We start from the raw sequence: 26,627 nt of genomic DNA, 5'->3' as shown, positions 1-26,627 counted from the left end.
GATTTCAAATTGGCTTTACAGCGAAAGCACCACAAACGATTATGTTAGGTCACCACCAACTCACAGAAAAATCTGCCATTTTTCCAGCCAAAGAGAGGAGTCACAAAAAGCACAAAGAGATAAAAATGAATCACTAACCTTTGATGATCTTCATCAGATGACACTCAAAGGACTTCATGTTACACAATGCATGTATGTTTTGTTCGATAAAGTGCATATTTATATCCAAAAATCTCATTTTACATTGGCGTGTTATGTTCAGTAGATCCAAAACATCTGGTGATTTTGCAAGAGAGCGACATCAATTTACAGAAAAACTCATAATAAACATTGATAAAAAATACAACTATTATACATGGAACTTTAGATAAACTTCTCCTTAATGCAATCACTGTGTCAGATTTCAAAAAAACTTGATGGAAAAAGCATACCATGCAATAATCTGAGTATGACGCTCAGAGACCAAAACAGCCAAAGAGATATCCACCATGTTGTGGAGTCAACATTAGCCAGAATCTACTAATAATATGCATATTTTATCTTCTGGGGATGAGTAGCAGGCAGTTGAATTTGGGCATGCATTTCGTCTGGACGTGAAAATACTGCCCCGTCATCAAGAAGTTAAAGCGGATATTGAAAACTGTATTAAAAGGGGTGAGGGGCATGTTAAAAGGTGGCGGTGCAGTCTAGTCTGACACAGCAGGCTCTTCTCTCAAACATGCAATCTTTGGACAATAAAATGGACAAGTTACTGGGAATATTAAACTACCAACGGGACATTAAAAACTGTAACATCTTATGCTTCACGAAGTCGTGGCTGAACGACGACAATATCAACATACAGCTGGCTGGTTATATGATGTACCGGCAGAATAGAACAGCGGCAGGATAGAGGGGCGGAGGTCTACGTATTTTTGTAAACAACAGCTGGTGCACAATATCTAAGGATGTCTTGAGCTATTGCTCGCCTGAGATAGAGTTTCTCATGATAAGTTGCAGACCACACTAACTACCGAGATAATTTTCATCTATATTCTTTGTAGCTGTTTACATACCACCACAGACGGAGGCTGGCACTAAGATAGCATTGAATGAGCTGTATTCCGCCATAAGCAAAAAAGAAAACGCTCATCCAGAGACGACGCTCCTAGTAGCAGGGGAATTTAAATCAGTTTAAAAAATGTATCAGCATGTTAAATGTGCAACCAAAGGGAAAATAACTCTGTAGCGCCTGTACTCCACACATAGAGATGCATACAAAGCTCTCCCTCGCCCTCCACTTGGCAAATCTGACCATAATTCCATCCTCCTGATTCCTGCTTATAAGCAAAAATTAAAGCAGGAAGCACCAGTGTCTAGATCAATAAAAAAAAGTGGTCAGCAAATGTGAGTAAGACCTTTAAACAGGTCAACATTCACAAGGCCAGATGGATTACCAGTACGTGTACTGCGAGTATGCACTGACCAACTAGCAAGTGTCTTCACTGACATGTTCAACCTTTCCCTGTCCGAGTCTGTAATGCCAACATGTTTTAAGCAGACCACCATAGTTCCAGTTCCCAAGAACACTAAGGTAGACTGCCTAAATGACTACCGACCAGTAGCACTCACGTCTGTAGCCACGAAGTGCTTTGAAAGGCTGGCCATGGCTCACATCAACACCACCATCCCGGAAACCCTAGATCCACTCCAATTTGCATACCGCCCCAACAGATCCACAGATGATAAAATCTCTATTGCCCTCCACACTGCCCTTTCCCACCTGGACAAAAGGAACACCTATGTGAGAATGGTATTCTTTGACTACAGCTAAGCGTTCAACACCACAGTGCCCTCAAAGCTCATCAATAAACTAAGGACCCTGGGACTAAACACCTCCCTCTGCAACTGGATCCTAGACATCCTGAAGGGCCGCCCCCAGGTGGTAATGGTAGGTAACAACACATCTGCCACACTGATCCTCAACACAGGGGCCCCTCAGGGGTGCATGCTGAGCCCCCTCCTATACTCACTGTTCATGCCTGATAGCACGGCTAGGCACAACTCCAACACCATAATTACATTTGCCGATGACACAACAGTGGGAGGCTTGATCACCGACAACAACGAGACCACCTATAGGGAGGAGATCAGAGACCTGGACGTGTGGTGCCAGGATAACAACCTCTCCCTTAATCAAGACAATGGAGATGATTGTGGACTACAGGAAAAAGAGGAACGAGCACGCCCCCATTCTCATCGACGGGGCTACAGTGGAGCAGGTTGAGAGATTCAAGTTCCTTGGTGTCCACACCAATTTCCTTGGTGTCCACATCAACAAACTAACATGGTCCAAGCACACCATGACAGTCATGAAACAGGCACGACAAAACCTATTCCCCCTCAGGAGACTGAAAAGATTTGGTATGGGTCCTCAGATCCTCAAAAGGTTCCACAGCTGCACCATCGAGATCATCCTGACTGGTTGCATCACTGCCTGGTATGGCAACTGCTCGGCCTCCGACCGCAAGGCACTACAGAGGGTAGTGCGTATGGCCCAGTACATCACTGGGCCAAGCTTCCTGCCATCCAGGACCTCTATACCAGGTGGTGTCAGAGAAAGGCCCTAAAAATTCTCAAAGACTCCAGCCATCCTGGTCAGACTGTTCTCTCTGCTACCACATGGCAAGCGGTACTGGAGCGCCAAGTCTTGGTCCAAGAGACATCTAAACAGCTTCTACCCAAGCCATAAGACTCCTGAACATCTAGTCAAATGGCTACCCAGACAATTTGCCTGCACTGATCAGTGTGGCTGCCGTGACATCTGATGTCTTAAGCTCACTGCAAGAGACAACACTGCAGATCATATAGCTGAGGGGTAGCCTACTGTATATGGAGGGATTGTCCGAGTGATCATTTGATCCCAGATGACGCACAAGACTTGCAACTTGCATTTGTGTACAATCAATAAAACATCATGTGACAGGCAGTTTTCATCCATAACTGAACATAAATAGCTTGAAGAGAATCTTGAGTCGTATTGTACCATTTAGAGGTACAACTGCCACTTAACTCTGTCCTTTCAGGAATATGACTCACTACTGCAGTCAGAACCTACTCCCTGTCCCAAGCACTCAGTGGGGATGCAAACGTCACTCTAATAAAACACTACTAAAATAAGTACTTTCCCTCCAAACCAGGGAAACGTCATTTTCGTGGGGTTTAAGACGGCGGAAAGCAAGGCAGACTCCAGCACTTTTCACCTTTACTGTACAGTCAATATGAAATTAACAGTTCCCACTGTTGCACACTGGTGATCAAATCAAATGTTATTGGTGGCATACACATATTTAGCAGATGTAGCGAAATGGAGGGAATGCAATGTACAGTACCAGGGTTAGGGTTTTTCTGGATCAAAATGAGGCTTAGGTGGTGGGCGTGGTGGGGACGTGGCCATGGGCGTGGCAAATAGTGCGGTTGCAGACTGAACATTTGACCTCAGCGAAAAAAATGTTTCAGTTTTAAAGCTAATTTCCCATAATTCCACAATTTTTCCATGTGGCGGAGATAAAGTTGTGCATTCTACGCTGACAATCTCAGAGAGAAAATATTTCAGTTTTAAAGCAAATTTCCTATACAGTAAATAGACCGACAATATTTAAAAAATAATAATAATAATAATAATAATAACAAAAGCAGAAACATGCCATTAACTGGTGAAATCACTGCATTATGATGACAAATGACTTCAATGCATCTCTGACTGAGGACATAGGGCTTGTTCAGAAAATAGACTGTCAGGCCGGCACAGCAAGGCAAGCAGATTGCAATCCAGATTATTGTTCAAACTGGCTATCTATCAGTGGCAGGCAGTGTCATAGAGTAGCGATGAAGACTGAGGGGTGTTCCAGTGTTATTCCACTGTGCTGCTGCCGTCAGTGCGTGCCACTGCCAGTGGACCAGGCCGGGCAAGGGTAGCTGAAATAGCAGGTGCTCCAGAGCCCTCTGACCCCAATTCTCTCTGTCCTCATGCCAATGGAATGTGTGTCAGCTAAGGTGAAATGATACTAATGTCCCCTAGCCGGCTCTGACCAGACAACACTACAAGCCAGACCTACAGTCCAGCCAAAAGGCAGCTGCTAATGTGAGTGTGGCGTACACTCCAGAGAGACTGTGGCCTCTATAACCCCAGGATTTTCACGCTGATGGGTATAGTATCGTCTCTCTAAGCTACTAGCCTCATGTATGTATGAGAGACTAGAATAGCCCATCGCAAGAGTGGAGCAGTAGCAACCAGGTGGAGCTAGAAATAGCTGTGGCCAAGGATGAGGACACCGACAGAACTGATGTAGGCTGTAGGCTAGGATGCAGGCTAGGATGCAGGCTAGGCTGTAGGATAGGATGCAGGCTAGCCTTGGATAGAAAGGACCAAACCCATCAACCTCAAAAGCAATAGGGTTCAGTGTTGTCATGAACCATTTACCAGCAGTACCATTCAATTAGTTAACTTGTACTCAATGAGAATAAAACCAGTTTGAAACACATCTACAACTTTGCAAGCCACAAGTCTAACTGTATGGAGGCCAGTTTCCTGTGAAGCCAAAGGCAGATTTCAACATTGTGTGAACAATGAAGTAATTCTCTTTTTCATCACTAGCCCTGGCTTGGCAGTTAGGGTCAGGGTCGTACCTGGGGTTCCCTCGCAGGGCGGCGTGGTGCAGGGCGTTGAATCCATTGTTGTTGGTGATGGTGACGTCAGCTCCCGCCTCCAGCAGCACAGAGAGCATGTCGTCCCTCTTCTTACTAATGGCGTCATGCAGGGGCGTGTCTCCCTCTGAGTCCTGTACGGGGGCGACATACATACCGTTACCACAATATCTAGCAGGAACCATCATTATCAAATCAAAATCATATCACTAACAATATAGGCCTATACTGGTTATGTGAAGGAGATGTTTACATTTCACAAACACTTGAGTGCAGAGAGAGCCACCCAAATATTTTGGTTAGAGTGGATGCTTATATTGTATTTGTCCTGTTTCACAAATGTACAAGTGTGTATTATTTGCATGTGTGAGGTTACCTGGAGGCTGGGGTGGCAGCCAAAGTCCAGCAGGGTCTTGACCACCTGCAGATGGCCTTTGTTGACAGCAATGTGCAGTGGGGTCTGTCTGCGCTTGTTCCTGGCGTTCAGGTCGGCACCGCCCCTCTGCAGCACCTCGATCACAGAGCCCTCGTCTCCGAAGGACGCGTGGTGCACCGCCCGGTCTCCATCCTTGTCCTGGGAGGGATATTATACACAGACTGACCCAATGTCTCTACTGTTTACACCTCAGCGAGCATCCAACTATGACTGATACAGTCAGCTTTTTAAGAGTATGAATTGAGACCAGTATAGGAAGACTGAAAAAAAGAAAAAGGGATTAGTTTCACTAGAGCACAGCTGTTCAGTGTCAATCCTGGAAAGAAACACTCCCGGTTTTCATCCTCTCCTAATAAGGGACTAATTCAGACCTGGGACAGGTGAGTGTAATTAACTACCAGGTAGAAGAAAAACAGAAGTGTTTCGGCCCTCCAGGACTGGAATTTAAACAGCCCTGATATAGCGTCTAGGGATATCATTTCTAGCACTGTTGGTCTTGGTATTTGGGAGGATTTAAATATATAAGTATTGAGAAGGGGCTATAGTATAGACGTTAGTATTGAGGAAGAACTGTTGGCTGTACAAACCTCAGCCTCCAGGTCCACGTTGTGTTTCAACAGCAGCTTGAGGACGTCCACGTGTCCGTTCTGACTGGCCGCCTGCATGGCTGTGTGTCCAGCACACTGCCCGTTCACCTACAAACACACAATGTAGAACTGTTAAGTGGTTTCTTGTATTTTGAGTTCATCCAGTGCACTGCCTCGTCACCCGCATACACAAGAGGGGGTTGTGTGTGTGTTTCATTGCCAACTGAGGTACTGGAATACTTGGGGCATAAATATTAATGTGTGGTACTTTGGGAGTCACAGAACACATCTTGCCCTGGTGGGACGATCACTTTGCCCAGCTCACTGTGCTTTAAAAAGGTCCAATGCAGCCATTTTTATTACAATATCAAATCAATTCTGGTTAACAATTATGTACCTTAATGTGATTGTTTAAATTACAATGGTCAAAAAGAAACAAAAAATGCTTCTTGGCAAAGTGATTTCTCAAGGAAGAATTATGCCAGAACTGTCTGGGAGCAGTCGGAGTGGGTGGCCTAACTGGAGGAGCCTAATGGGAGGGACATGTAAACTGAAAAGTTGCTATTATTGGCAGAGAAGTTTGAAACTCTCTGTTATTGGTCTATTAACTTATAATGCCAGGCAGGCAAAAACTCCACTCATCCAAAACCAGCTGAAATGTCAGGATTTTTTTTTTCAAACAGCTCTTACACTGAAGGGGAATTATCATCATCATCATAGTCACAATTTCACAGTAACACATGAAAATCAAGTTTGACTGCACTGGGCCTTTAAGTAATAATTCCACTGAAAGACACTGAGGAACCTGGGCAACCCTCACCGCACTGAGACACGCGTGCTCACACACACGGTCGCAGAGACAATGCTGCAGAACGCTTACAATGAGGGAGGGAGGCTAAGACGCACTACTCTCTATTCTAAGCAGCTCTCTAAGGAAATAGGAGAGCGCAGAGAGCAGACAGCTCCCCTTAGGGGCAGGTTGTTGGCCTGGTTGATGGAAGGACAAGCATCACTAGGGACAGGAGTTATTCCTGACTAACAACCTGACAAGGAAAAACTCTGTGCCCCACCTATAACTAGGCCGCAAAGTTTTCCTAGTCATGTGGAAAATTGGCTCTAGACCATAAAATGGGGCATATTCACTCGGCTTGGGCGGTATACCGTATATACCGCATACCAGAATATTTGGAAATAGCCACAGTATGTTTTTTTCAATACTGTCAAAATGATTTATTTCACATTTTTCCAAACATTGTAATATTTGTAGCAAGGGTTGCAAAGTATCGGAAACATTCCGGAAAATTTCCCATTGGGAGTTAAGCTCTGGAATTTGGGCATTTTGCTTAAATTCATTAAAAAAAAAGTTTGCTTATAACAGTGAACCTTTTTTGTGAGATAGACACAAGGTAATTCTAGGTCTTGTAGAAGAAAAAGAAACGCACACCTATTAAGACGAGGTGCTGGCTAGCGGAGTAGAAAACTTGAAAATAAATGAGAGACGCACACTCTAGGAGCTCAGATGCAAAAATTGAATTACCAACGTTTCGACATGAAACGAAAAATTGGATCCCCTGAGCTGACAAGGTGAAAATCTGTCGTTCTGCCCCTGAACGAGGCAGTTAACCCCCCAGTTCCTAGGCCGTCATTGAAAATAAGTATGTGTTCTTAACTGACTTGCCTAGTTAAATAAAAGGTATAATTATTATTATATATATATATATATATGTTTTTTTATCGGTGCCCAAAAATACAGATTTCCGATTGTTATGAAAACTTGAAATCGGCCCTAATTAATCGTCCATTCCAATTAATCTGTCGAACTCTACTCTGCATGCACAGTGCATTTTTCCATCACATGTGCAGTGCACTCTTCCTTCACATATTCAGCTGATTCTCAAGATCTTGCACATTAATGAGATGCTATTGAGCCCACACTACTACACTGTCTGAGCCAAGGACAATATGCTTTCTGATAAGTTTTGATGACAATACTGGTTGGGGTGAATACATTTTATATGACACATGATTTTTTGTTAACTAGTAAATAGTAGCCTACAGCAAAGTGTGTTTAAATCATTTCTTACTTGTAAACAATTTCTGCTAGTTAGTTTTTGCTACCAGGTGGGTTTTAACTTGCTTGAGCCTGCTAACTAAGGTGTTAATTCACCTGTTTCCATACACATTTCATTTCAAAACATTTAGTTTACAAAGGAGTTGTTTAATCTAACTGCTTAACTATTTATCTGTACATGGAATTGTATTTGTTTTTTTTAAACTCATTTTTCATAATCTTTACAGGAAAATGCCATGGTCACTATCTGATGTGTGGAGACATTTCACTGCAGCTAATGTAGAAGGAAAAGCGGTGTACATTTGCAAATAATGTGCACAATCAAATGTGAAGAAGGCAACAAAGATGCAGAATCATCTGGTGAAGTGAATAAAGTTCCCTCAGTGCTCACAACAAACAACCTCTGACAAGTCACTACTTCTATTCTGAGGTGAAAATGATGAATCAGACACCTTATCGATAGCAGCAGCTCACGGTCCTCCTGGAATCAAAAGGTTTTTTGACTCAATGGAGTAACATATGTCAGAGAAATGCTGATGAATGTCTTGTTCGAGCTGTGTGTGCAACTGGTTCACCTCTGAAGCTCACAGGCAATGTGTATTGGAAGAGATCTCTGAATCTCTGAATTTGCTGGGGATGCAGAGTTCAACAGAGCTCAAGTGAAGGTCAAGCAAATCATAGAGAAAGCAGACTGCATTGCAATCATCTCTGATGGGTGGTCGAATGCTTATGGGCAAGGAATAATTAACTAAATCATCTCCACCCCTCAACCAGTATTCTACAAGAGCACAGACAATGGACACACTGGTCTCTACATTGCAGATGAGCTGAAGGCAGTCATCAATGACCTTGGACCACAGAAGGTATTTCCACTGGTGACAGACAATGCTGCGAACATGAACGTGGCTTGGTTCAAAGTGGAGGAATCCTACCCTCACATCACACACATTCGCTAGGCTGCTCATGCATTGAATCTGCTCCTCAAGGACATCATGGCACTAAAAACAATGGATACACTCTGCAAGAGAGCCAAGGAAATGGTTAGGTATGTGACGGGTCATCAAGTTATAGCAGCAATCTACCTCACCAAGCAAAGTGAGAAGAATAAGAGCACCACATTGAAGCCGCCCAACAACACCTGTTGGGATGGTGCGGTCATCATTTTTGACAGTCTCCTGGAGGGGAAGGAGTCTCTCCAAGAAATGGCCATATCAGTCTGCCCATATGGACTGCCCCATCAAGAGGATCCTCCTGGATGATGCATTTTGGGAGAGAGTGGTAAGCAATTGAAACTCGTGAAACCTATAGCAGTAGCAATTGCACGTATTGAGGGAGACAATGCCATCTTGTCTGATGTTCAGACTCAGCTTGCAGATGTAAGAGAAGAAATCCGTACTGCCCTGCCCACTTCACTGTTGCTCCAAGCAGTTCTGGAAGACTTCTGCCTGAAGCCCACACATGCCGCAGCGTACATGTTGGACCCCAAGTATGCTGGCAAGAGCATCGTGTCTAGTGCAGAGATCAACCAGGCCTATGGTGTCATCACTACCGTGTCTCGCCACCTTGGCCTGGATGAGGGCAAGGTTCTTGGCAGTCTGGCGAAGTACACTTCCAAGCAAGGGCTTTGGGATGGAGATGCAATATGGCAGTCGTGCCAACATATCTCATCAGCCACCTGGACTAAGGGACTTTGTGGACCCGAGGCTGTTTCCCCTGTTGCCTCCATCATTCTCCAAATCCCACCAACATCAGCCGCCTCAGAGCGCAACTGGTCCTTGTTGAGGAACACACACACCAAAGCACGCAACAGGCTGACCAATACAAGGGCTGAAGAATTGGTGGCCATCCGGGCAAATTTTAGGCTTTTTGAGGCTGACAACGAGCCAACCTCAACATGGTTATGGTGTCAGAGGAAGGCCCTAAAAATTGTTAAAGACTCCAGCCACCCTAGTCATAGACTGTTCACTCTGCTACCGCACGGCAAATGGTACCCGGAGCGCCAAGTCTAGGTCCAAGACACTTCTAAAAAGCTTCTACCCGCAAGCCATAAGACTCCTGAACACCTAATCAAATGGCTATCCACACTAATTGCATTGCCCCCCCCCCACACCGCTGTTCTCTGTTATCATCTATGCATAGTCACTTTAATAACTCTACCTACATGTACATATTACCTCAACTAACCGGTGCTCCCACACATTGACTCTGTACTGGTCCCCCCCTGTATATAGTCTCACTGTTATTTTACTGCTGCTCTTTAATTACCTGTTACTTTTATTTCTTATTCTTACACATATTTTTTAAAAACTGCAATGTTGTTTAGGGGCTCGTAAGTAAGCATTTCACTAAGATCGACACCTGTTGTATTGGGCGCATGTGACTAATACAATTTGAAGGTTGGAAAGTGACAGTGAAGATGCCTCAGAGTCTGATGTTCAAGAGGTGGACATCGAGGAGGTCCAGGGAGAAGACATGGAAGCCTGAGAGGAAGACAACCAAAGCTTTAGTTTCTAGACTATCATTTTACAGATGTACATTGAAAACGTTTTTGGGAAATGCGATGGATCATCGGGAATCATTAAATATTCCCTTTTGTTGTTCAGTGAAATCAATGACTCAACTCATTTAATTAAAGTTCAATTCGTAACTAAATGTTTATTTTATTTCTATTGGAAGGATTTAATCATTTACAATTAGGTCTACTTATGATAAGGCAAAAGGTTTATGTTTCTGTCTCCATATGATATGGTAATTATATCCAATGCAAAAAAACATCTACATTTAAAAATGGTATTAATTTGCATATATTTCCGTTAATGCCCATATATTCCCGTTAATTCCCACAGAAATTTACCACCTCTGAATATTCCCCAAAACTTGCAACCTTATTTGTAGCTATTATTTAAGTAAATACCTGCAGTCAACTTGTGCAACTTCATTTCACCTGTCAAATGATTTTACATTAGGAAGCTTCAGTAGTTCCCCTGAACAGTTGAGCCAGCCACGTGATTATTTGTAAATAGCACAATGGGAGAAATGGGGATCAGGGGAGTCCAGCTGTGTGTATTGACAGGGGTCTCGTTTTATATTGAATGTCAGTGTTTTTTTGCTTCAATAGAATGAGCAGGGACAAGCAATTATAGTTTTCCTAAACAAGAAAATACATTAGTTCAACACAGTCGGCAGAAATTAGCTTAATTTTCATCAGATGAGAAAAGTAAATGAGCTTACAATGAAAAAGAAAAAAGGTATGTTTTTCAAAAACGACACATGGCCATCATATTTCTAATGTTTAGGACTATGCAGTTTATTTATTTTTCCTGGGTGAAAAACTCTGCGTTAACAAGACCCAAGTTTAACTTGCTATCTACAGCGCATTCAGAAAGTATTCAGACCCCTTGACTTTTTCCACATTGTTACGTTACAGCCTTATTCTAAAATTAATTAAATATTTTCCCCACCCATCAATCTACACACAATAGCCCATAATGACAAAGCAAAAACTGCTTTTTATAATTTTTTGCAAAAATACTGAAATATGACATTTACATAAGTATTCAGTCCTTTTTTCTCAGTACTTTGTTGAAGCATCTTTGGCAGCGATTACAGCCTCGAGTCTTCTTGGGTATGACGCTATAAGCTTGGCACACCTGTATTTGGAGAGTTTCTCCCATTCTTATCCGTAGACCCTCTCAGGCTCTGTCAGGTTGGATGGGGAGCTTTGCTGCACAGCTATTTTCAGGTATCTCCAGGGATATTAGATCGGGACACTCAAGGTTCCCACAGTTGACAGTGCATGTCAGAGCAAAAACCAAGCCGTGAGATCGAAGGAATTGTCCGTAGAGCTCCGAGACACAATTATGTCGAGGCACAGATCTGGGGAAGTTTACCAGAAAACTTCCGCAGCATTCAAGGTCTCCAAGAAGAACACAGCGGCCTACATCATTATTAAATGGAAAAAGTTTGGAACCACCAAAATCTTCCTAGATCTGGCCACCTGGCCAAACTGAGCAATCGGGGGAGAAGGGCCTTGTTCAAGAAGGTGACCAAGAACCCAAATGGTCACTCTGACAGAGCTTGGGAGAACTTTCCAGAAGGACAACCATCTCTGCAACACTCCACCAAATAAAGCCTTTATGGTAGAGTGGCCAGACGAAAGCCACTCCTCAGTAAAAGGCACAACAGCCCGCTTGGAGTTTCCAAAAAGGTACTTAAACAATATTCTCTGGTCTGATAAAACAAAGAATGAACTCTTTGGCCTGAATGCCAAGTATCGGGTCTGGAGGAAAGCTGGCACCATCCCTACGGTGAAGCATGGTGGTAGCAGCATCATGCTGCGGGATGTTTTTTTTGACGCAACCCATGTAAAACAACCTGATTTGAGCTCAAATTGATGGAAATTGATTGGGATTTTGTGTTTATTATTAAATATACTGAACACAAATATAAATGCAACATGTAAAGTGTTGGTCCCACATTTAATGAGCTGAAATAAAAGATCCCAAAAATGTTAAACATTAACAAAAAGCTTACTTCTCTAAAATGTTGTGCACAAATTTGTTTATATCCCTGCTAGATTCTTTGCCAAGATATGCCACACCTGACAGGTGGATGGTTTATCAAGAAGCTGATTAAACAGCATGATCATTACACAGGTGCACAATGTGCTGGGGACAATAAAAGGCTACTAAAATGTGAAATTTTGTCACAACAAAATGCCACAGATGTCTCAATTTTGAGGGAGAGCGCAATTGGCATGCTGACTGCAAGACTGTCTGCCAGAGAATGTATTGTTCATTTATCTACTGCCTACAAAGTCGTTTTGGAGATTTTGGCTGTACGTCCAACTGTCCTCCCAACCGCAAATCACATGTAACCATGCCAGCCCAGGAACACCACATCCGGCTTCGTCACCTGCGGGATCATCCGAGACCATCCACCCAGACAGCTGATGAAACTGAGGAGCATTTCTTTCTCTAATAAAGCCCCTTTGTGGGGGGAAAAAAATGCGTTCTGATTTGGGAGGGCCTATGCCCACCCATGGCTGCGCCCCTGCCCAGTCATGTGAAATCCATAGATTAGGGCTTTCTACATAGTAGAATAATAGTGAAGACATCAAAAGTACGAAATAACACGTAGTAACCAAAAAATAGTTAAACAAATCCAAATATATTTTAGATTCAAAGTAGCCACCCTTTGCCTTGATGACAGCTTTACAAACTATTGGCATTCTCTCAACCAGCTTCACCTGAAGTTCCCACATATGTTGAACACTTGTTGGCTGCTTTTCACTCTGCGGTACATCTCATCCCAAACCATATCAATTGGGTTGAGGTCGGATGATTGTGGAGGCCAGGTCATCTGACACAGCACTCAATCACTCTCCTTGGTCAAATAGCCCTTACACAGCCTGGAGGTGTGTTGGGCTATTGTCCTGTTGAAAAACAATTGATAGTCCCACTAAGTGCAAACCAGATGGAATGGCGTATCGCTGCAGAATGCCGTGGTAGCCATGCTGGTTAAGTGTGCCTTGAATACTAAATAAATCACTGACAGTGTCACCAGCAAAGCACCCCCATCCCCCTCCATGCTTCACGGTGGGAACAATCTGAGATGTAGTCAACTCTAATGAACTTATCTTCTGGAGCAGAGGTAACTCCGGGTCTTCCTTTCCTGTGGCATGAGAGCCAGTTTCATCATAGCACTTGATGGTTTTTGCGACTGCACTTGAAACTTTCAAAGTTCTTGAAATGTTCCAGATTTACTGACCTTCGTGTCTTAAAGTAATGATGGAATGTCATTTCTCTTTGCTTATTTGAGCTGTTCTTGCCATATTATGGACTTGGTCTTCTACTAAATAGGGCTGTCTTCTGTATACCACCCCTACCTTGTCACAACACAACTAATTTGCTCAAACGCATTAAGGAAAGACATTCCACAATTTAACTTTTAACAAGGCACACCTGTTAATTGAAATGCATTCCAGGTGACTACCTCATGAAGCTGGTTGAAAGAATGCCAAGAGTGTGCAAAGCTGTCATCGATAGGCACATAACACATGATTCTATGTGTTATTTCAAAGTGTTGATGTCTTCACTATTATTCTACAATGTAGAAAATATAAAAAAATAAAGAAAAACCTGAATGAAATAAATAGTTGAAAAAAAAGAGTTGAAATTAGTTGCATTTATATTTTTGTTCAGTATAGATGGCCGCACCGCTGCATCAATGGACACTTAAGGATTAACTGAGCCCCTGTCGTCATATCATCATTTTGCCATCTCAATTACCAATAAATATATCCTCGAGGGGGGGGGCGCCATGGAACTAAACTATGATAGACACCTACCAAGCTTGAAGCTGTGTTGAATGAAGAGATCACTTACGTCCACGTCAGGTCTCTTGAGGATGTCCTCCACCTTGGCCAGGTCTCCATTGGCTGCTGCTTTGACCAGTTCCTCATTGACATCACCCGACTCCTGGGTCTCAAACAGCTTCTTCAGCAGCTGAGACAGACGCTCTACACACAACGTTACATGGGGGTCATCTTCTAGGTCCAAGGAGTGAAGATTGTGTTTGGTGTGTAAGAGGGGTCAGTGTATGTCTATGCCCACTTATAAACAGGCTAGTAGTAGATATGGAAAAAAATATTGGTTTATGGTTCGTGTATCGGTGTGTACACGCTGTAAATGTGTGTGTTCTGACTACCTCCGGATGCGTTGGTGACAGCCGAGCCAGTGGGGGCCACCTTGGTGACGGCAGCAGGGTTATAGGTCCATGACGTTCCACACACCTCCACCTTCAGGTCGCTGTCAGAGTAGATCTGCTGCACGCGGCCCACCTTGCCCAGGGTCTGAGGAAAACAATACATTCTTTACTATAGCATTTTTTATTACAATCTCAAAAGAGCATAAACATACCATACTGTTAAGAGATTCTGTTACAATCTGTTAAGTACCAAATATTATTGAAGGGAATTCTGAACCTCCTTTCAGAATTCTAGTGTCTCTTACACAGGGAAGTTAAATTATCTGAGATATAACCAAGGTATAAAAAACAAATACAATTTGAGGGGGAACAAAACAAAAAGAGATGCGCATCTGTGTATTTCATTTCTACAAAGCCATTCGTTCCCATTTCAGAAACAGACACGGCCCTTCCTTTCCAAAAACATGACAGGAAAGCGTAATCACAGATGAGTCTATAGCACTGTTCTGATTATTCATTCAAAGGGGAGTTGAAGGGCTGAGTGAGAGCCAGACATTTCTCATCTACACAGCCAATTATCTGGGGCCTTGTTGATGTCCGTCAAGTTTTTGAGCGAGGAAAGGAAAGGCGTTTTGTGGCTGTCTCCCTGTTCTTTGATAAGACTGAGGCTACGTTGCAATATCCACGGTCTCCAGCATACTAGACACATACATTTATTCTAATCAGGAATGCATTCCGAGTACTATGCCAACGTGGATATTGAAACAGACTAACACGTCATTACAATATGTAAACACTAGTATACCAATTAGAATGCATGACCAATACATTGCTTCATTGGCAGCCATCTTTCCTACACAAACTTTTCCAGCCTAGTGTCGCAGAGCGTCATGTGTAATTTGATAACCATTCACTAGCAAGTCTGCAACTTGATTCACTCTGTTTGGAGAGTCAACTAAAGAGCTGAAAAGGCACTACACCTAGCTTAAAGTTGAATCGGGACATCAGTCCGACTCAAGGAGCCTTTCATGGACACTCAAAACTGAGGGGGCAGGCTAAGGGGAGCAGCAGCAACAACAGTAGGTACCGATGAAAGGGTTTTAGGGCTTAGTAGTCATGACATACACCCAGGTGATACGGTCCTTGTTACGTGGGAGATGAGATGTGGAAGAAAAAGGATGTTTTGCTGACAAAGGAAACGCATGTGTGTCTTACAGGCAGCATGGCCTCGGCCCACTCCCCATGAGTGTCTCACAGGCAGCATGGCCTCGGCCCACTCCCCATGCGTGTCTCACAGGCAGCATGGCCTCATCCCACTCCCCATGAGTGTCTCACAGGCAGCATGGCCTCGGCCCACTCCCCATGCGTGTCTCACAGGCAGCATGGCCTCGGCCCACTCCCCATGCGTGTCTCACAGGCAGCATGGCCTCGGCCCACTCCCCATGCGTGTCTCACAGGCAGCATGGCCTCGGCCCACTCCCCATGCGTGTCTCACAGGCAGCATGGCCTCGGCCCACTCCCCATGCGTGTCTCACAGGCAGCATGGCCTCGGCCCACTCCCCATGCGTGTCTCACAGGCAGCATGGCCTCGGCCCACTCCCCATGCGTGTCTCACAGGCAGCATGGCCTCGGCCCACTCCCCATGCGTGTCTCACAGGCAGCATGGCCTCGGCCCACTCCCCATGCGTGTCTCACAGGCAGCATGGCCTCGGCCCACTCCCCATGCGTGTCTCACAGGCAGCATGGCCTCGGCCCACTCCCCATGCGTGTCTCACAGGCAGCATGGCCTCGGCCCACTCCCCATGCGTGTCTCACAGGCAGCATGGCCTCGGCCCACTCCCCATGCGTGTCTCACAGGCAGCATGGCCTCGGCCCACTCCCCATGCGTGTCTCACAGGCAGCATGGCCTCGGCCCACTCCCCTTGCGTGTCTCACAGGCAGCATGGCCTCGGCCCACTCCCCATGCGTGTCTCACAGGCAGCATGGCCTCGGCCCACTCCCCATGCGTGTCTCACAGGCAGCATGGCCTCGGCCCACTCCCCATGCGTGTCTCACAGGCAGCATGGCCTCGGCCCACTCCCCATGCGTGTCTCACAGGCAGCATGGCCTCGGCCCACTCTCCATGCGTGTCTCGCAGGCAGCATGGCCTCGGCCCACTCCCCATGCGTGTCTCACAGGCAGCATGGCCTCGGCCCACTCCCCATGCGTGTCTCACAGGCAGCATGGCCTCGGCCCACTCCCCATGCGTGTCTCACAGGCAGCATGGCCTCGGCCCACTCCCCATGCGTGTCTCACAGGCAGCATGGCCTCGGCCCACTCCCCATGCGTGTCTCACAGGCAGCATGGCCTCGGCCCACTCCCCATGCGTGTCTCACAGGCAGCATGGCCTCGGCCCACTCCCCATGCGTGTCTCACAGGCAGCATGGCCTCGGCCCACTCCCCATGCGTGTCTTACAGGCAGCATGGCCTCGGCCCACTCCCCATGGCCTCTCTGCAGCAACTTGATGCGGTCGATGTCGTAGCAGATCTGGACCAGGTCTCCCACCAGGAACTGGGAGCTGCCTCCCTCTGCCCCCGCCGCAACACCTTCCCCACTACGCACCACGTTGGCCTTGGTCAGCACTGCAGGGTTGAATGTCCACCTGGACACACACACACACTTTGAGGTGGCACCTACATCATCGAAATTACAGTGTCATAAATATCTTTCATGAGGACAAATAGGTTAAGTCCATGTCCTATTCTTGTTATGACAGAAGTTGTTGTGTTATGACAGGACTGTGCTTGTGTACTGGTCTTTATTTTTTTATTGAACCTTAATTTAACTAGGCCTGAATTAAGACCTGATAGAGCTTACCTGTTCCCACTGGGGTACTGCACCACAATGTCGTGGTCCTCGTCGATGCCACACACGGTACCGGTGGTGGTGAGAGTCTCGAACATACCGTCTGTCCAGCCTCCGTGGCCGTGCTGCAGGGACTGGACTATTTCCAGGTCCAAGTCGATGTTGACCAGGTCTCCGATCTGCAAACCGCCTGGGTTTCTGTTGCCATTCTGCTCACCTGTGGGGAGAGGGCAGGTGGAATACATACTGGTTACACATTCTTATTTATTTATTTACTTTATTTCACCTTTATTTATGTAGGTTAGTCTCACTAAGATAAAATAGGGTGGACAAATCAGATCACGGATAGTCTTTTTTGATTACTTGTATTAAACTTGACGAGTTCATTTGGTTGCTGCAGTGCTGCTAAACAAAACCCAGGTATCACTGGCCAGGAATATCTGAGAGAAGACACGATCCTTGAGATTGCGGAAATGCTGTGCCAGTGTGGCCTGTGACTGCACCCGGGCTGTCTCCATGCAGCCTGATACTGCCTGTATTGGTGTGGTGGTGCCACCTAGTGGACACTACCAGTAACAGCAGGCAGGCAGAGACATGCTCCTGATGCCCTTGGACTCAACTGCAGAACACTGTGCTGGGGAAGTATTGGTGCAATAATTACGGCGTAGTGCCATGGTTCACGAGTACTGTACTCACCGAGAACAGGGCAGTGGTCTCTGTAGAAAGAGCCTCCTTTGGCATCCTGGACACATTTCAAATCTGACTGAAAGGGAGAGACAGGGAAAAAAGCATCAGCTAATGATCTACTTAATTCAATCTATTAGAAGTACAGTAGATTAACAACGACGTAAGAGTAAATTCACACTGCAGTGACATGCCGTGTGACATTGTGTTAAAGTTAGGGTGGGGTGGCAACAATGGCATTACCTTAAGGACTCTGGCTCAGCAGGGAAGGAACAGCATCATATCATTTGAAATGACAGATGCGGATGGGCATCCACTGTCAGACAGAGGGCAGCCATGTTGACTAAAAGGCATACTGCTCCTCTGACAGAGAAGGGTTCACTAACAGTGGTTGCGCCCCCAAATTGGACCCTATTCCCTACATAATGCCCTACTTTTGTTCAACGTAGCGCACCATAAGTGCATCATAAACGGGACAGGGTGCCATTTGGGATATTGGCTTTTTGATGTCATTTTGTACAAAACAGATGTGTAAAAAGCAAAGGAAAAAAGAAAACACATTGAGGAAAGTAAAGTCAAGAGACCAGATGGTGGCCTTTTGGTGCTACAGTCAAAGTCGGAAGGTTACATACACCTTAACAAAATACATTTAAACTCAGTTTTTCACAATTCTTGACATTTAATTCCCTGTCTTAGGTCAGTTAGGATCACCACAGGATCACCACAAAAATGTGAAATGTAAGAATAATAGTAGAGAGAATGATTTATTTCATCACATTCCCAGTGGGTCAGAGTGCATACACTCAAATAGTATTTGGTAGCATTGCCATTAAATTGTTTAACTTGGGTCAAACATTTCAGTTAGCCTTCCACAAGCTCCCCACAATAAGTTGGGTGAATTTTGGCCCATTCCTCCTGAGAGAGCTGGTGTAACTGTCAGGTTTGTAGGCCTCCTCACGCGCTCATGCTTTTTCAGTTCTGCCCACACATTTTCCATAGGATTCAGGTCAGGGCTTTGTGATGGCCACTCCAATACCTTGACTTTGTTGTTCTTAAGCCATTTTGCCACAACTTTGGAAGTATGCTTGGGGTCATTGTCCATTTGGACCAAGCTTTAACTTCCTGACTGATGTCTTGAGATGTTGCTTCAATATATCTATATATATTTATCATTCTTCTCCCTCATGATACCATCTATTTTGTGAAGTGCACCAGTCCCATGATGTCAAGCAAAGAGGCATAGTTTGAAGGTAGGCCTTGAAATACATCTACAGGTACACCTCCAATTGACTCAAATGATGTCAATTAGCCTATCAGAAGCTTCTAAAGCCATGACATCATTTTCTGGAATTTCCAAGCTGTTTAACTTCTTACGGGTACGTGGGACAGTAGTGTCCCACCTGGCCAACATCCAGTGAAATTGCAGAGAACGAAATTCAAAAATACTAAATTAAAATATTTAACCTCTCTAGGGTGTGGGACGCTAGCGCATCCAGTGAGATTGCAGAGCGCCAAATTCAAATACAGAAATGCTCATTATAAAAATTCAGAAAACAAAACTTATTTTACATAGGTTTAAAGATTAAATTCTTGTTAATCCAACCACGGTGTCAGATTTATAAAATACTTTTCGGCGAAAGCATACCTAGCCCAGAACATAGCCCAGTTGACAAATTATTACAAACAGTAACCAGCTAAGTAGAAGCATTACAAAACTCAGAAATAGAGATAAAATGAATCCCTTACCTTTGATGATCTTCATATTGTGGCACTCAGAAGACATTCATTTAAGCAATAAATGTTCCTTTTGTTCGATAGTCTCTTTATATCCAAAAACCTCTTTTGCGCGTTTTCTTCAGTAATCCACGGGCTCAAACGCAGTCAAAACAGGCAGACAAAAATTCCAAATTGTATTCGTAAAGTTCATAGAAACATGTCAAACGATGTTTATATTCAATCCTCAGGTTGTTTTTAGCCTAAATGATCTATAGTATTTCAACCGGACAATCACTTCGTCAATATAAGAGGTAAACATGAAATGCACTCTCTCAGGATTGCGCATGAAAAAGCTCTGTGACATATCAGGGTCCACTCATTCAGACTAGCCTTACTCCCTCATTTATAAGAATACAAGCCTGAAACAATTTCTAAATACTGTTGACGTCTAGTGGAAGGCATAGGAACTGCAAATTAAGTCCTACGTCAATGGATACTGAAATGGCATTGAATAGAAAACTACAAAACCCACACAAAAAATACTTCCTGAATGGATTTTTCTCAGGTTTTCACCTGCCAAATCAGTTCTGTTATACTCACAGACACTATTTTAACAGTTTTGGAAACTTGAGTTTTCTATCCAAATCTACCAGTTATATGCATATCATATCTTCTGGGCCTGAGTAGCAGACCGTTTAATTTGGGCATGCTTTTCATCCAAAATTCAGAATGCTGCCACCTACCCTAGAGAGGTTAATGATCTTCTTCTGTTGGCACTCCAAAACATCCCAGTTACATCATAAATGGTCCTTTTGTTTGATAATGTCCTTCTTTATATCCATAAAAACTCAATTTAGCTGGCACGCTTCAGTCAATAATGCACCCAGTTTCCCTCCAGCAAAATGCATACAAAACATTACTAATAAAGTTTTCTAAACAAGTCAAACATTTATAATCAAACCTTAGGTATCCTAATACGCAAATAAACTATTAAATTTAAGAAGGAGAATAGTATGTTCATTACCGGAGATAAATAAGAAAGAATGCGCTTTCCTCCACGCGCTTGGAAACACTACAGCCAAAATGAGAGCCACCTAGAAAAAGTACAATTTCTGGGTCATTTTTCCAAAAACCAGCCTGAAACTCTTTCTAAAGTCTGTTTACATCTAGTGGAAGCCCTAGGACCTACAATTTGGGAGGACTTGGGCTTATAATTATAGTACTAGCCCTTGAAAATAGTGGTAAGCTGATTTTTTTTTGTGTGTGTGGGGGGGGGGGGGGGGGTTTGTCCTCAGGGTTTCGCCTGCCATATCAGTTCTGTTATATTCACAGACATAGTTTTAACAGTTTTAGAAACTTTAGTGTGTTTTCTATCTAAATCGACCAATTATATGCATATCCTAGCTTCTGGGCCTAGAGTAACAGGCAGTTTACTTTGGGCACGCTTTTCATCCGGATGTCAAAATACTGCCCCCTACCCCAGAGAGGTTAAAGGCACAGTCAACTTAGTGACCCACTGGAATTGTGATAGTGAATTATAAGTGAAATAATCTGTCTGTAAACAATTGTTGGAAAATTACTAGTCATGCACAAAGTAGATGTCCTAACCGACTTGCCAAAACTATCATTTGTTATCAAGAAATTTGTGGAGTGGTTGAAAAAGAGTTTATGACTCCAAACTAAGTGTACGTAAACTTCCGACTTCAACTGTATTTGAACCAAACTACCCAGTAAAAAAAAGTGAAAATACATTGATACTGTGCACAAAAATAGTCTTTCACCATGTCCATAGTACTTGTTTGTAGTCTTTGATTTTCAATAATAATATTAAGTGTGTTTGAATTTTTTTTTACAAAGCGTACAAAGTAACAGATTACATAACACCCAGGTTGGCCAATGACCAGGACATCAATATATACCGTATAACAGATGTATTTGGTCAGTTTCTCACAGAGGCTGTGGTTTTTCATTATTTTTGGGGGAGCAGCATATATAATCCATGCTTTACTTAATCCAGAAGCAGATGTCGTCTACCTCAACCCCTCAATCCTACCAGACATATTAAAATAACAAAGGACAAATCTGTTACATAAACCAGCTCTCTGATTGTCAGCGTTCATAAAAAAGCAGGAGTGTTCTCCACCAATCAGCACACTGCCTGTAATTTGTAGCTCTTTGGGACCTTAAGACTCCTCCTCCTCCCCCTGAAGCTGACCTCTGTGTTCACCCTCTTCCACATAAAGAAAGAAGGGACCAGATTGCTTTTCTCATGTAGATTCCCTCCCTCCTTCCAGCTGCCTGCCACAATGGGGCTCTGGCTACTGGCTGGCTGCGTGGCTCTCCACTACAAAGGCCTGGCAGCACAAGAAAGACCCCCAGCTCAGTGGTCAAACAAAGAACACCTGATATTTTGTGTGTGTGTTGCTTTACTCACCATCCCCTCGAAGCCCACTCTGTAGAGGTTCTTGGCCCCATTGTCCCAGAGGACGTAGGCTGCACTGTGGGGGCTGGCTGCACTCCAGTCCTGGATCTCTGTCACCTGGGGAGAAGAAGTAGAGAAGAGGAGAGATGAAGAGTCGAGGAGTTAGCCAAGGCATTCCCATCTAAGAATAATTCTAAAGGCATGGCTCTTGGTTAACAATCTGTTGGCTATAAATGTGAAATGTATTCTGTGTTTCTGGCACATCAACAAATAATGTCACAAATATCATATGTCATTTAATAATATGGCGATGGGACTATTTACATTGACACCACATTCGTTTTTACACTGCTGCTACTTGCGGTTAATTATCTAAGCAAAGTCACTTTACCCCTACCTACATGTAAATGACCTTGATTAACCTGTAACCCTGCACACTGACTCGGTAGAGGTACCCTCTGTATAAAGCTTCAATGATATTTTAATATGTATTTATAAAAAATAAAAAATGTTTTTATGCATTTTACCACCCCTGTGACCTAGTGTTGTAATCAGAGTTTCTATATTTCAACAATAATATTAAGTAAATTGGCAGTTTATTGAGTAAGGCTTTAGAAACAAAAACAGAATAATGAAGTGACCTGTGTGTTTATAGCGAGGTCCAACCAACTTTATGATAAAGGATGCAGTGGTGAATGTCAAAACTGTCAGATTATATCAAATGATAAATTGCGTCCAAGGACTTCAAAACACTGTTAGCTGCATTCATGTATATAATATCACCATAATCTATAACAGGAATAAATGTAGACTGAATTATCTGTCATCTACTATTTAATGAAAGGCAAGACCTATTCCTATAGAAGAAGCCCAACTTAATTCTTAATTTCTTGACGAACTCGTCAACATGCTTTTAAAAAGATAGCTTTTCGTCAATCCAGATGCCCAGATATTTAGAGGCGGGACACGATCAATTGATGGACCATCTAACGTACTTATGCACAAATCATCAGTTACATTATTTGGAAAAAAACATGTACTGGGTTTTACCAGCATTTAGTAACAATTTCAGGTCATCCAAGGCTTCCTGCAAGGTAGTAAAAGCAGATTGAAGAGTCAGAGCCTGAGCTGCCGTAGGGGCAGTAGCATATTGAGTAAGGAACTTCATCTGTACGCAGATGACAGTTACAGTTTTGAACAGATAGACCAATGCTATTAATATAAATAGTGAAAAGAACTGGACCAAGAACCGAACCCTGTGAGACACCTTTTGTTATTTCTAGAAATCCTGATTTAACACCATCAGTAAGTACACACTGTTCTGTTTTAAATCATTCTCAAACAAGGTAAAGCAGCCCGATCTAAGGCAATCATAGAAAGTTTCTGAATAAGTAAGGTGTGATGTTGAATACCTTGGACAGGTCAATGAAATCAAATCAAAGTTTGTCACGTGCGCCGAATACAACAGGTATTACAGACCTTACAGTGAAATGCTTACTTACTTACTCTGACCAACAGTGCCATTTCTAAAAAATAAAAGGTATTATTAGATGAACAATAAGTAAGTGAAGAAATAAAAGGAGGGCAGCACCGTTTCTTTGTATCTAAACAATTAACTATTTTTAAAACCATAGAAGTAGCAGAGATGGTACTATGACCTGGTCTGAACCCTGAAAGTTATATATTCAGAAAATATGTAGCAGTTGAAAGTGATCTAAGCTGAGTATTTCTTGCTGAGTATAATCAATGATTCCAAAGATGTGCTGAAGTTCTGAAGAAAACCAAGAATTGTATCTATTTTAAAGTCTCTATAGCACTGAAAAGGAGCGTGTTTATCTGTGTTATAAAAAGATGAGAAATGCTCAAGAGCTAATTCAGGGTCAGATATACACCTGATGGAGGAAAGTTCATGGTAACGAGTGGAGGACAGAGGAGCCTCTTAAAGAAGAAGTTACAGGTCTGTGAGAGCCAGAAATCTTGCTTGTTTGTAGGTGACCAAATACTTATATTCCACCATAATTTGCAAATAAATTCATTTAAAAAAAATCATACAATGTGATTATCTGGATTTTTTTTCTCATTTTGTCTGTCATAGTTGAAGTGTACCTATGATGAAAATAACAGGCCTCTCTCATATTTTTAAGTGGGAGAACTTGCACAATTGGTGGCTCACTAAATACTTTTTTGCTCCACAGTAAATGGCAAATGGAGAATGCTCAATATTAGGGAAGTTCATTAATAAACACACTAGGCCTAGCCTATAGAATGCTGAATGGATCATCTTTTTAATAGAGGCCATCACTCAGTTCTCAAAATTGCATAGCCTATAAAAAATATTGTGCAACATGAGCTCTCATGAAGTGTTTGATTAAATTTTTGGTTACATTTGCATTGATGTCAGAGTGATTAGAGGGACAATAGAGTGCTGAGTACCAGGCAGTTAGCAAGTTCGGTAGGCTACTAATGACCATTGATTTCATGACTCGTAAGCGCCGGTGTGGCGGTAATACGGTCACCGCAATAGCCCTAGCTATAGGGCAATGATCACTAAGGTCACTTGCAAACACACCAAAATACATGCACTTATGGGGGTTATATGTGAGAATAAAATCTAATAAGGATCCATCTAGATATTTCACATTTTACAGAGTGGCTTTTGAGATTAGCTGCATTAGATTAAGATCAAGACAAATGTTCTTCAAGTTATCTGAGATAGGTGTCAGCCAGTTCAGGTTAAAGTCACCTAAGACCACCAGTTCAGACAATAGAAAGGTTTTAAATGCTCAGCTATGATACTAGTCGCATCAACTAAAGGAGTAGGAGGCCATAACACTCCAGCAACAAATAAATGCCTCTTTTGGCTCATGGTCACATCTACAACCAGGATTTCACAATTATGGAGTATAGTGATATTAAGAGCACATGGATTTCACAGAGTACAAGTCAAAAGTTTGGACAAACCTAATCATTCAAGGTTTTTCCCCCCTATTTTCTCCATTGTATAATAACAGTGAAGACATGAAACTATGAAATAACACATATGTAATCATGTAGCAACCAAAGAAAGTGTGAGTGTATAGGCCTCCTACTCCTTTAGATGATTAAGTACCTTTAGCTACAGTAATATTTCTCCATAAAAAAATGCCCAAAAAATGCTTTTCTGTCATGGTCAAACCATATAGATTCAATGGTTGTAAAGACGGGCAGAGGTCTGTCCGTAATAAAGAGATGTGCTTTTTTGACACCCCACAAAGCAAGTCCTGCATGCTCTAGTTGTCTTATCTTGATAATTGTCCTGCCATGTGGTCAAGTGCTGCTAATAAAGACAGTTAAGCTGCAGCTGGCCCAGAACAGAGCTGCACGTCTTGCTCTACATTGTAATCAGAGGGCTAATATAAATACCCATGCATGCAAGTCTCTCTTGGCTAAGAGTTGGAGAGACTGTTTCTTATAAAAAAGAAGTGATGCAGTCAACGTGTTGAAAATTCCAAATTGTTTGCGAAGTCAACTTACGCACAGCTGACACACACTTACCCCACCAGGAGTCTTTTCACAGTCCATAAATCCAGAACAAATTCACGCAAGGGTACATTATTAAATAGAGCCATAATTGCTTGGAACTCCCATCTCACATTGCTCAAATGATCAGGAAACCTGGTTTCTAACATCAGATACAGCAATACATACATTATGTATTGATATTTAGGCTCTGTGCCATTTTTAAATATATGTAGTTCTGTCCTTGAGCTGTTCTTGTCTATTACTGTTCATTAATGTTCTGTATTATGTCATGTTTCATGTTCTGTGTGCACCACAGGAAGAGTAGCTGTGGCTTACCCAACAGCTAATGGGGAACCTAATTAAATCCCAAATAGACATAGTAATACATTTCATATTTGATGAGAAGCCTGTGTCATCTACAACAGGCAGCTAAATTTAGCAAAAATCTTATTGGCGGTCCAATAAGAACACAGATTTCCATCTTAAATTGCAAAACATTTCCCTTCAGCATGCCCTACTGAACAAGGTACAGGGTCATGATTAAATGGTCACACCATAGCAAATTATATATAGATTTTTGACATGTTATATGTGTTGCAACAGAACGATTACCTTTCCTCTCCTTCCGTTGCCTCCATCCTGATCCTCCCACTGCCAGTCCACTCCTCTCACCACCCGGCCACCGGTGAAGATGCCTCGGGCTGTGATCTTCTTCGACTTACGGCGAGACTCCAACAGGACTCTGTCAAAAAAGACACATGCACATCTACGTTTATTTTACTGACTTAGTGGGTGAATAATAGTAGTTGTCATTTTATGGATGTGAAGGTTGGAAATATATAACCAATACTGGATAAAGTTGGCCATTTATTTTTTGTGGTATTGAAAGACCTACGAGCAAATGATGCAGTTGATGTGTTAGTCAATCTATATCAGTCATTGAAATGTTCATTCATTGTTATTAGCCCAAA

The 26,627-nt window shown here is 43.1% G+C and overlaps 1 protein-coding gene across 3 annotated transcripts in view; it reads right to left on the bottom strand.

Annotated features, from left to right (window-relative positions):
• The window catches only part of LOC109875120 (E3 ubiquitin-protein ligase mib1), an 80,242-nt gene that overhangs the window by 40,752 nt on the left and 12,863 nt on the right, over window positions 1–26,627 (bottom strand). For all 3 annotated transcript variants that reach the window (XM_020467328.2, XM_020467329.2, XM_031809738.1), the window contains exons 3-12: window positions 26,269–26,398; window positions 22,168–22,272; window positions 18,030–18,096; window positions 17,346–17,550; window positions 16,944–17,130; window positions 14,489–14,633; window positions 14,167–14,300; window positions 5,710–5,817; window positions 5,063–5,260; window positions 4,669–4,820 (exon numbers count right to left, since the gene is read on the bottom strand). In XM_020467328.2, the coding sequence (XP_020322917.1) occupies window positions 4,669–4,820; window positions 5,063–5,260; window positions 5,710–5,817; window positions 14,167–14,300; window positions 14,489–14,633; window positions 16,944–17,130; window positions 17,346–17,550; window positions 18,030–18,096; window positions 22,168–22,272; window positions 26,269–26,398 (1,431 nt within the window). The remainder of the gene's footprint in view (window positions 1–4,668; window positions 4,821–5,062; window positions 5,261–5,709; window positions 5,818–14,166; window positions 14,301–14,488; window positions 14,634–16,943; window positions 17,131–17,345; window positions 17,551–18,029; window positions 18,097–22,167; window positions 22,273–26,268; window positions 26,399–26,627) is intronic.

Source organism: Oncorhynchus kisutch, linkage group LG30 (assembly GCF_002021735.2).
Source record: "Oncorhynchus kisutch isolate 150728-3 linkage group LG30, Okis_V2, whole genome shotgun sequence".
Taxonomy (NCBI): Eukaryota; Metazoa; Chordata; class Actinopteri; order Salmoniformes; family Salmonidae; genus Oncorhynchus; species Oncorhynchus kisutch.
Note: the sequence above shows the minus strand (reverse complement) of the source record. Positions and strands in the feature narration are given on the sequence as shown.